General features: G+C 38.1%; 1 protein-coding gene across 4 annotated transcripts in view; it reads left to right on the top strand.

Annotated features, from left to right (window-relative positions):
- Nucleotides 1–12,186, top strand: part of CPNE8 (copine 8) — a 191,837-nt gene that overhangs the window by 165,001 nt on the left and 14,650 nt on the right. For all 4 annotated transcript variants that reach the window (XM_059682550.1, XM_059682551.1, XM_059682552.1 and 1 more), the window contains 2 exons: nucleotides 8,702–8,804; nucleotides 11,321–11,378. In XM_059682550.1, the coding sequence (XP_059538533.1) occupies nucleotides 8,702–8,804; nucleotides 11,321–11,378 (161 nt within the window). The remainder of the gene's footprint in view (nucleotides 1–8,701; nucleotides 8,805–11,320; nucleotides 11,379–12,186) is intronic.

The raw sequence follows: 12,186 nt of genomic DNA, 5'->3' as shown, positions 1-12,186 counted from the left end.
AGGATGTAAAGTATAATGCTAGGTAAAATGAGCCAGATACAAAAAGAAAAAAAAATAAACTTGCATGATCTCAATCATATGTGAGATTTTTAAAAGTTGAATACATAGAAACAGAGAGTAGAATGGTGGTTACCAAGAGTAGGGAGGTAGGGAAAATGGGGAGATAATGGTCAAAGGGTACAACTTTGGTTTATGTAGTATAAATATGTCTAGAAATCTAACATATTACATGATTACTATAGTTAATACTATATTGAGTACTAGAAATTTGCTAAGAGAGTAAATCTCAGGTACACTGATCACAAAAATATATGGGAACTATGTGAGGAGATAACATGTTAATAAGCTTACTGTCATATTCATATCACTATACATATAAATCATGTTGTACACCTTAGATAAGTACAATTTTTATTAAAAAGAATAAACAATTTTAAAAGGGTTAATTCACAGAGAGATATAATAATTACTAATATGTATGCCTGGGGTATCATAGCAGTTAAATATATAAGCAGAAACTGAGATATCTAAAATGATAAATAGACAGCAATACAATAATATTAGACTTCACTGCCCCACTTTCAATGATGGATAGATCATCCAGACAGAAAATGATACGGAAACAGCTAACTTGAGCAAACACTCTAGACCAGTGGTTCTCAACCTTCCTAATGCTGCGACCCTTTAATACAGTTCCTCATGTTGTGTTGACCCCCAATTTCATTGTTACAAATTGAACATAATTAAAGCATAGTGATTAATCACAAAAACAATATGTAATCATATATGTGTTTTCCGATGGTCTTAGGCGATCCCTGTGAAAGGGTCGTTCGACCCCCAAAGGGGTCGCGACCCACAGGTTGAGAACCGCTGCTCTAGACCAAAATGGACTTAATAGAGATATCAGAATATTCTACACAACAGAAGCAGGATACACATTCTTTTCAAGCACACGGAATATTTTCTAGGATAGATCATATGCTGTCAAAATTTTTTTTAACACATTTAAGAAAATTGAAATCATTCTAATCTATTGTTTTTTAGCACAATGGAAAAAAAACTGTAAATCAATAACAAACCACAAGTCAATCAACCACAAATCAGGAATACTCACAAATAATTGGAATTAGCATACCCTTGAATGAGCATTGGGTTAAAGAAGAAGTCAAAAGGAAAAGGAAATTAGAAAATATTTTTTGAAACAAATGAAAATGAAAATACAACTTACCAAAACTAATGGGATTCAGCAAACGCAGTATTAAGAGGGAAGTTTAAAGTGACAAGCACCACATTTTAAAAAAGAAAAAAAAATCTTAACCTAAAATTTACCCCAAGGAACTAGAAAAAGAAGAACAAACTAAGCACAAGTTAGCAGAAAAAAAGAAATAATAATGATTAGGATAGAAATAAAAGAAATAGAGAATAGAAAAACAATAGAAAATGACAAAACTAAGCTGTTTTTTTGTTTTTGTTTTTGGAAAGATAAATAAAATTGACAAACCCTTAGCTAGACTGAGGAATAAAAACTCAGGTAAAATCAGAAATGGAAGAAGAGACATTAAATTGAGGTCATAGAAATAAAAAATATCACAAGGTACTATTATGAACAATTAAATTCCAACAAATTGAACAATGTAAAAGAAATGGATAAATTCCTAGAAACATACAACCTACCAAGAATAAATCAAGAAATGAAAAGCCTGTATAGACAAATAACAAGGAGATTGAATCAGCAATCAGAAACCTGCTAATAAAGTAAAGCTCAGAACCATATGGCTACATTTTTGAATTTTACTATTTAAAGAAGCATTAATACCAATACTGCTTAAACTCTTTCAAAAGAATAGAAAAGGGAACACTTCCCAACTCATTTTATGAGGCCAACATCACCCTCATACCAAAGACAGACAAAGAAAATATCCCTGATACAACAGATTGGTGGTCACCAGAGGGGAAGGGAAGTGAGGGGAGAGCAAATTTGTAAAGGGGGTCAAATATATGGTGATAGAAGGAAACTAATATTTGGGTGGTATACGGATATTGAATTACTGTGTTGTACACCTGAAATTGACATGTTGTTGAACAATATTATCTCAATAAATTTAATTTAAGAAATTATTCCTGCTGAAGTATATATACTACAGAGCAATATCCCTGATAAACATGGATCGAAAAATCCTCAACATATTATTAGCAAACTAAATACAATAGCACATTAAAAGAATCATACACATAACCAAGGAGGATTCATATCTGGGATGCCATAGTTCTACATATTCAGATCAATAAATATGATATGCCACATTATCAAAATGAAGGACAAAATCCCTTGATCATCTTAAGAGACAGAAAAAAGCATTTGACAAAATCCAACAACCTTTCATGGTAAAAAAAAACAAATGAGGTACCGGAGGAACTTACCTTAACACAGTAAAAACCATCAACGAAAGTTCCATAACTAACATCATACTCAATGATTAAAAAAATGAAAGCTTTTCCTCTAAAATCTAGAACAAGGCAAGGATGCCCACTCTCTTCACTTTTATTCAGCATAGTATTGGAAGTCCTAGCCAAAGCAATTAGGCAAGAAGAAGAAAAGTCCTCTAGATTAGGGGTCCTCAAACTTTTTAAACAGGGGGCCAGTTCACTGTCCCTCAGACTGTTGGAGGGCCAGACTATAGTTTAAAAAAAAACTATGAACAAATTCCTATGCACACTGCACATATCTTATTTTGAATTAAAAAAACAAAACGGGAACAAATACAATATTTGTATTTGCATGTGGCCCGCGGGCCGTAGTTTGAGGACCCCTGCTCTAGATCATAGAAATAGAAGTAAAATGATCTCTGTTTACAGATAACATAGTCCTATATGTAGAAAGCCCTAAATATCCTTCCCCCAAAGAACAAAAAACCTACCTTGCCCTAACCGGTGTGGCTCAGTGGATAGAGCGCCGGCCTGTGGACTGAAGGGTCCTGGGTTTGATTCCAGTCAAGGGCATGTACCTTGGTTGCGGGCACATCCCCAGTCGAGGGTGTGCAGGAGGCAGCTGATCGATGTCTCTCTCTCATCGATGTTTCTCACTCTCTATCCCTGTCCCTTCCTCTCTGTAAAACAAAAATCAATAAAATATATTTAAAAAAAAAAACCTACCTAAAGAACTAATAAATGAATTCAGTAAAGTTGCAGGATACATAAGTAATCTACAAGAATAATTTTTGTTTCTTTACACTAACAATAAGTTATCAGAAAAATGAATGCAATCGACATGACACCAAAAAAATAAATAAAGTACTTAGAAATAAACTTAAGAAGGCAACATACTGTTACACTGAAACCTATAAAACATGGATGAACAGAGACACAAATAAATGGAAAAGCATCCAGTCTTCATGGGTCACGAGAATTAATTTTGTTAAAATATCCATACTACCCAAAGTTTTAATGCAATACCTATCAAAATCCCAAAAGCATTTTTTTTTGCAGAAATAGAAGCAAAACAATCCTATAATTTATATGGAACCACAGAAGATCCCAAATAGCCAAGGCAATCTTGAGCAAGAACAAAGCTGGAGGTATGACACCACCTGATTTTAAAATAAACCACAAAACTAAAGCAATCAAAATAGCAAGGTACTGGCACAAAAAAAGGCATATAGATGAGCAGAACAAAAAGGAACCCAGAAAAAAACCTGCACGTCAATGGCCAATTGGTCTTTGACAAGGGTGCCAAGAACATACAATGGGGAAAGGAAAATTTCTTCAATAAATGGTGTTGGGAAAACTAGATATCCACATAAAAAAGAATGAAATTGGATCCTTATCTTACACAGCTCACAGATATTAGCTTAAAATAGGTTAAAGACTTAAATGTAAGACCTGAAACTGTAAAACTTACAAGAAAACATAGGGAAAAGCTTCTTGATTGGTCTTGGCAATTGGTCTTTCTTAGGTATGACACCAATATCACAAGCAACAAAAGCAAAAATAAATAGACAAGTGGGACTACGTCAAACTAAAAAGCTTCTCAATAGCAAAAGAAAAAAAAAAGATGAAATGGCAACCTCTGCTGTGTGATAAAATGTTTGTGAACTATATAGCTGATAAGGGGTTAAATTCTAAAACATAAAGAACTCCTACAACTTAATAGCTAAAGAAAAATAACCCAATTTTTTAAAAAATGGGCAAAGGACCTGCACAGACATTTCTCCAAGAAGACATAAAAATGGCCAACAGGTATATGCAAAGATACTCAACATTACTAATCATCAGGAAAATGCAGATGAAAAACCACAATGATCTGCTATCACTTCACACTTGTTAGGTTGGCTGTTATCCAAAGGTCAAAAGATAAGTGTTAGTGAGGATATGGAGGATGTGGGGAATGTAACCTGGTGCAGCTGCTATGAAGAACAATATCAAGATTCAAAAAAAAAAAAATAGTGCTATTGGCAACCTGCCTTCTGAGTATATATCCAAAGCAATCGACATCAGGATCTCAAAGAGATACATGCATCATTATTCACAACACCCAAGATATGGAAACACCCCATCAAAAAATAAATGAATAAGTAAAATGTGGTATCCTATATAATAAAAGTCTAATATGCTCAGTATCCATTCGTCCAGTTGGCTGTTCAACCAACCAAAGCATAATATGCTAATGTTATGCTAAAGCCGCTTAACAGCTTGCTATGATGTGCACTGACCACCAGGGGACATACCATCAACCAGTAGACCAGTTGCTATGACATGCGTTGACCACCAGGGGGCAGGTGCTCTGACAGGTAGGTTAGCTTGCTGCTGTGGTCCGGCCGATCAGGACTGAGAGAGATGGGTTGGACACAACCTGGAGCCCTCCCGCAGTCCCTCCTTGGCTGGTCAACCTCCTGCGTCCTTCCCCGGCCCCAATCGTGCACTGGTGGGGTCCCTCAGCCTGGTCTGCAACTTCTTGTGATCCAGAACCCCTAGGGAGAGCCGGTTTCAGCCCAACAGCAGAACAACCAGTTGCTATGACGCACACTGACCACCAAGGGGCAGACACTCAACACAGGAGCTCAACACAGGTGGTCAGTGCACTCCCACAGTGGGGAGCGCCACTCAGCCAGAAGCCAGGCTTATGGACATCCCCAGAAGGCTCCTGGACTGTGAGAGGGCACAGGCCAGGTTGAGGGACACCCCCCACCCTCCAGTGCACAAATTTTGTGCACCAGGCCTCTAGTCCTATATAATAAAAGGCTAATATGCAAATTTTCCCTTCGACCCGGAGTTCAACTGGAGGTTCGACAAGGGACGGGGCTGGCTGGCCAACAGCCTGCAGCCCCTCCTCCCAGCCAGCCCGGCCCGATTGTCCCTGACAATCCCCACCCATGCATAAATTCGTGCACCGGGCCTCCAGTATACATATAAGATATTCTACCTTTGAAATGAAAGAAATCCTACTGTTTGTGACAACATGGATGGGCCTGGAAGACATTATGGTATGTGAAATAAGACAGTCATAATATAAATACTGCATGATTCCTCTTAGATGAGTCCTCTAAAATAGTCAAATGAATAGAAATAGACATAGAATGGTGGTAACCAGGGGTTGGGAAAAAGGTTATGTGGAATAGATGTTCAATGGGAATAAAGGAGCATATATACAGGATGAGTAAATGCTGGAGCTCTACTGTATAGCACAGTACCTATCTTCTATAATAATAAAAGCATAATATGCTAATTAAACCAGACATCCTTTTGGACGACCTTCTGGACAAAGCCAGGGCTGCGAGGGAAGCCCGGGTCCTGGGTGCCTGCTGGCGGAGGCAGCCGGGGTCCCGGGGGCCAGAGGGAAGCCAGTGCCTGCAGCCGGCGGAAGGAAGCCCTACTCTTGGACAAATTTCATGCATCAGGCTTCTACTAGTTAATAATAAGATACTGTGCACTTAAAATTTTAAGAGGCTAGATTTTATTTTAAATGGTTTTAACACATACACACACAAAGGGATACAAACTTTCAGAGGTGAGGGATATATTTATTTACCTTGATTCTTTTGATGGTCACAAGTGTACATATATGTTCAAATTCATCAAATTACATACAGCACTTATTGCAGTTTTCTGCATACCAATTATACCTCAAGCTGGGGGAGCTGTGGGGAGGAGGCATACTAACAACTGAGACTTTCTCCATGGTTAACCAGAAGCATTGAAAGAGAATAAAAAATAAACACACACACAGAAAACAGACCATTAAACCACTTGAAGTGGTTTTTGCAGGATTGCATAATACTCGACTTTTTCATATTGTTTTTGAACCTGGTAGAAATTTGTTATTTTAAGAACATCACAGGGAAAGAAAAGTATAATAGCCTTACTGTTGTACTCATAGAAACTTTTCTCACTACTATTTATAGCCTTCCATCAATCACATGAAGTATAAAATCCTATGTTTCTGAAGCATAGTCAGTAAGAAATACTTTTTGAAGAATAATGGGTATGCCCTGGCTGGTTTGGCTCAGTGGATGGAGTGTTGGCCTGCGGATGAAGGGTCCTGGGTTTGATTTCTGGTCGGGGAACATGCCTGGGTTGCGGGCTCCTTCCCCTGTAGGGGGCATGCAGAAGGCAACCAGTCAATGATTCTCTCTCATCATTGATGTTTCTATCTCTCTCTCCTTCTCCCTTCCTCTCTGAAATTAATAAAATTGTATTAAAAAATAAACTCCTGAGAGAGATTATCAACTTTTTTTATTAAGGAAAAAATTAAGGTAAAATAGAAGAGGCTCATATCTGCTTTGGAATGTTTTTCATTCATTGTGTTGCCATCAAATTAATACAAATATACAAATTTTTATTGTCCAAGATCAATGTTCAATATCATGGGAGTATTTTTGACCAGTTCAGCACTACCTTTACAGGGGGTGAACAGGCCACTTACTGTCATCTCTTCATTAATCTGTAAAATTGTTTAATCAGTAGCATGAGCAACTATTAGTTTCTCTAGTCTATGGCAAAGTGGTAACTATTTTTTTTGTTTATATGGTAGTTAATTCTGCTCTCCAAGAAAGAAATTTTATCCTGAAATGTTATGCTACTGATCTGTCCCCGACCTGTTCAAACTTGCTTCCTTAGTATCCTTTAGGCTGTGAAGGTATTTCATTGGTAATCCATGGAAGTTTTTTTGAACCTAGTCTTTCTATGACTCACTCAATGATTATTCCAGGAATCAACCAAAGTCTTCTTGTTTACTGTCTCCTAAACTTAGGCTTTTATATATATGGATTGTATTCACCATGCCAAGTCACGTCTCCTTCCATCACCATTTATCCTCCTTTTACCCTCTTCTACTTCCTCCCACCCCACTTTCCCTCTGGTAATTACCATACTGTTGTCTGTCTATGAGTTTTTTTTATTTTTTTGCTTATTCCCTTCACTGACAGCTGTCAATCTGTTCCCTATAGCTATGAGTCTCTTTCTATTTTGTTAGTTCATTTTGTCCATTAGATTCCACATATGAGTGAAATCATATCGTACTAGTCTTTCTCTGACTGGTTTATATCACTTAGCAAAATATTCTCCAGGTCCATATATGCTGTCCCAAAATGTAAGATTTCCTTCTTTTTAATAGCCTTATATGCCTAATTTTTGTCTTTTTGTCCCAGCTTTTATTAATTTAACATGTGTTAAGAACTTGAACTCTAGATGTTTCAAAAGCTTTTCTTCTGTTGCATTTTTTTTTTATCCAGGTGAATTCACATAGTATAAAAGTAGCCATTTTAAAGTGTACAGTATAATGGCATTGAACACATTCTGGGTGTTGTGCAACCATCAACTCTGTCTACTTCCAAAACAAAAGGCATTTATGATTATTTCTAACTTATAGAACTGTACTATATATTGAGTACCATACATGTGGTTTCAATATCCTATATAATAAAAGGCTAATAGGCAAATTAAACAGAGGAACAACTGGTCGCTATGATGCGCACTGACCAGCAGGGGCCAGACACTCAATGCAGGAGCTGCCCGCTGGTGATCAGTGCAGTCCCACAGGGGGAACGCCACTCAGCCAGAAGTCAGGCTCATGGCTGGCGAGCACAGCAGTGGTGGCAGGAGCCTCTCCTGCCTCAGCGGCAGTGCTAAGGATGTCCAACTGATGGCTTAGCCCGCTCCCCATGGGTGGGCCTGAGCCATCAGTCAGACATCCCCCAAGGGGTCCCGGACTGCGAGAGGGTGTGGGCCAGGCTGAGGGGACCCCCCTCCCCGTGAGTGCACGAATTTCATGCACTGGGCCTCTAGTTAACAATATAAAGGTATATCTTAATTTTAAGACTAGTAAGATAAAGTTTAGATAAAGTAATTTACTGAAGATCATATATGTAATATGTTGCTTACCCACAATGTCTATTTCCAAAAGTTATATCCATTCCACTGTGCCAAACATACCTCATTCATCTTACCTTTTGTTATTGAATAAATTTCTAAGGCAGCCAGGAATTTCCAAGTGCCAGCATCCAGTAATGTTGCTATTATTCTAGTGTGCTATTTCAGGGAAATGTATATTTAAGAGTTTGCATGTTATAGGCTCCTAACATATATTTAAATACTCTCTTGAGATTAAAAGGTTTGTTGACTATTCCAAGTTGTATTTAGCAACCATCGCGTAGAGAGGAACTGTTTTATTTTCTGTGGTGATTTTTACCTACTTCTTGCCTTTCAGATATGCTTCTTCTGTAAAGGATGGCTCCCAGTATTTTGTGCTCCTGATTGTGACAGACGGTGTTATCTCAGATATGGCTCAAACGAAGGAGTCTATAGTTAACGTAAGTAGGAGTCATTTAGTCTTGGGCTGGCTACGTGACAGCATGGTGCTACTCAGGTTGAGACTAGTGTCTAGTTGACTTCACAGTGAAACAAAATGCCTGTGCCTTTGGGACCAATTGCATTTTAACTTTACCCAGACAACTCAGACACATTTGTACCATTACTAGTAATCCATAAAGTCTAAGCTAAGAGTGTGGATAACATGAGTTGTAACAAAATTATTTCAAAAAAATTTTTTTTAAGGTAATAGCACTACCTTCATGTGCATGAGGATGTTTATCTATATTAGTTTGATGTACATGTGCACAATTTTATAATTTTGCACAAAATATTTCTTAATATTCACATTTCAGTTATGAGAGAATTTTGCTAATTTCTATTTCTATAGAACTGCATGGGAACTGGACTTGATTCAAAACCATGTTTCTCATTGTAATTCCTAATTGTGTTATAGTTAGCTAGAGGCCCGGTGCATGAAAATTCATGCACTGGAGGGGGGCTCCCTCAGCCTGGCCTGTCCCCTCTCACAGACCAGGAGCCTTCAGGGGCGGGAGGCGACCCGGCAATCAGGGGAAGGCGACTCCCCATCACACCTCTGCTGCTGCCACTGCTGGCAACGCAAGCCTCAGCAAGCCCTGGTTATCTGAGCCTCAGCCAGCCCTGGTTACCTGAGCCTCAGACAGCTGGGCAGCCACCATCCAAGGCTTGCCTGTACCTCAGGCTGGCCCAGGGAGGCTAGGCAGCCGACATATGAGGCTTGCCTGCGCCTTGGGCGTTGGCTGGGCAGCCGCCATCAGAGGCTTCCCTTCGCTTCGGGCCGGCCCTGGGCAGCTGGGGTGCTGAGGGGACTGGGGGACTCCAGAGGCAGGCACGCATACCTGCCACCCCGGCAGGACTGAAGGGACTGGATGCCACCATCTTGTGGCTCTGGGCACTGCCATCTTTGAGGGCAGGGCAGTCAATTAGCATATTCCCTCCTTATTGGCTGTGGGCGCTGCCATCTTTGAGGGAGGGGCAGTCAATTAGCATATTCCCTCCTTATTGGCTGTGGGCTCTGCCATTTTTGTGATGGCATGAGTGTCAGTTAACATATTCCCTCTTTATTAGATAGGAGGATTTTTTATTGTCTTCATTGTTAGTCTATAATCTATAAAGTCTACATTTACTAGATTATCTATGTATATAAAAGCCTAACGACCATTAAGACAGGTTGACGGAACGACTGGTCAACTGGTTGCTATTACACACACTGACCACCAAGGGGCAGATGCTCAGCACAGGAGCTGCCCCCTGGTGGTCAGTGCTCTCCCACAGCCAACCTCCCGCACTGGCCAACCTCCAGCAGTCTCTACCCCCGGCCAGCTGGCCCCGATTGGCCCCAATCAGGACTGGGAGTGATGGCCCTGATTGACCCCAATCGTCGGCCAGGCTGAGTAACCCTACCCATGCACAAATTCATGCACCCTGCCTCTAGTAATTAATAAAATTATTTCTGATTTTAATCCCCTTTCATATTCAGGTTTAGCAGTGTTTGGCACACAATAGACATTTAGTAAAAATGGGTTGCATGAATGTTTATCATACCTCATAATTATTAATAGCATGGAAAAAATACAATTAGGTATCTGTTGTGAGAAAATAGGTTCATATAGGGGCAAAAATCAAATACTTTATATACATATGCTTAGAAAAACTAAATATAAAAAGGAAGAGGAGGAGTAAAAGTTCACATATTTATTTACTTATTTTTAAATCTTGATTTCCCTAATATTCTGATCAGTGGCATTAGTGTACACTTTAAAATATGGACTTACTAATTTAAATTTAAATTAACAGTCACAATGCACTGAGGAACAATTATTTTTAATTCAATGGCCTTCATAGATGAAGATGTGATTGCTATAGTATTGCATCTGTCTGTTGCTAGAGCTTACATTTTTACCATTAAAGTATTTAATGTGATGATGTCATTTAAGTGATACCTATAATGAGAAAGCCTGCCATAACATATTCAGTATCCCTCACAATCTCATGGATATTTAATACATAATTTAATCATACTAAGAATAACTTTCTATAAATGAGGTAGAATAGAATACTGCTGTTTCATAAATATGGTAACCCTTTCCCCTTTAGCAACTAAAAGATATTTTAGAGGAGAGAGAACATGAAAAAAGAGAGATCAAGGATACCCAGTGTCATCTTATTTAGATTTTGGCTGATAGTAGCAAGTGAAAGCTAAAGCTCAATACTTTTTATTTTTTATATTATCCAAGGCTGGTCATTCCTGAGGACTGTACCACTGAATCAGCATATGTATAGAGTTGGGAAAGCATAAGCATTGAATTAAGTATATTATCTTGTAGTTATTTCAAGTATCTTCAAAACTACTGTAATGAACATCTGTGAAAAATATAAACTAAAACAGGATATTAATTTTTTTTTCTTAAGTCTTAATTCCTTTCTTAAGAACTCAATTTCTTAATTGTGTACTAATTGTGTATTCTTTTCAAAGGCTTCAAAACTTCCAATGTCAATAATTATAGTTGGTGTTGGACCAGCAGAATTTGATGGTAAGTAATACAATTTCAATAGTATTCCTTGGTAGTTTATTTAATCTGAGTCATCATGCCTTGAAGTTTCTATCACTCTTTTTAAAAATTATGAATGTGAGTGTGCATGTAGATTTGCATATAATGTCCATGTACACTAGGCATAAATATAAATATCTCACCATGAAGTCTGTTTAGGTGAGCAAATTAAAATATTGTCTTCTGAGTAGAGCATTATCTTTCTAATATAGATTCATGCAACATGTATTTTTTCATTTTAGTAGAGATGGTTTGTACCTAAAGATAATATTTTTTAAAGACTTACAGAGTGATAAATTGAGTTTTTGTTCCCAAGGCAAATTACTCTCTGAGTTTCCTAAAAACCTTTAGGAATAAAAACTAAATTAATAAACCATTAGGTTGTGAATAGAAATGTTAATACAGCAAAGTATGCTTCGGGAATGGATTTTCAGACCCTGGCTAGTTGATAGACATTAGCTTTATAAATACATAAGTTCTGTCATATGAAAACAGAATGAAAATGGAACTGACCATACAGTAGTTCTCAACCTGTGGGTCGCGACCCTTTCACAGGGGTCGCCTAAGACCATCAGAAAACACATATATAATTACATATTGTTTTTGTGATTAATCACTATGCTTTAATTATGTTCAATTTGTAACAATGAAATTGGGGGTCACCACAACATGAGGAACTGTATTAAAGGGTCGTGGCATTAGGAAGGTTGAGAACCACTGAAAGGAGACTTTATATAATTATGCTAAATTGACTTACTGGGAGTTTTGTTTGGGCTTAGGCCTTGTTCAG

The sequence above is a fragment of the Myotis daubentonii genome, chromosome 2 (genome assembly GCF_963259705.1).
Source record: "Myotis daubentonii chromosome 2, mMyoDau2.1, whole genome shotgun sequence".
NCBI lineage: Eukaryota > Metazoa > Chordata > Mammalia > Chiroptera > Vespertilionidae > Myotis > Myotis daubentonii.
The sequence above is the reverse complement of the archived record's forward strand: the minus strand, read 5'-3'. Positions and strand labels throughout refer to the sequence as shown.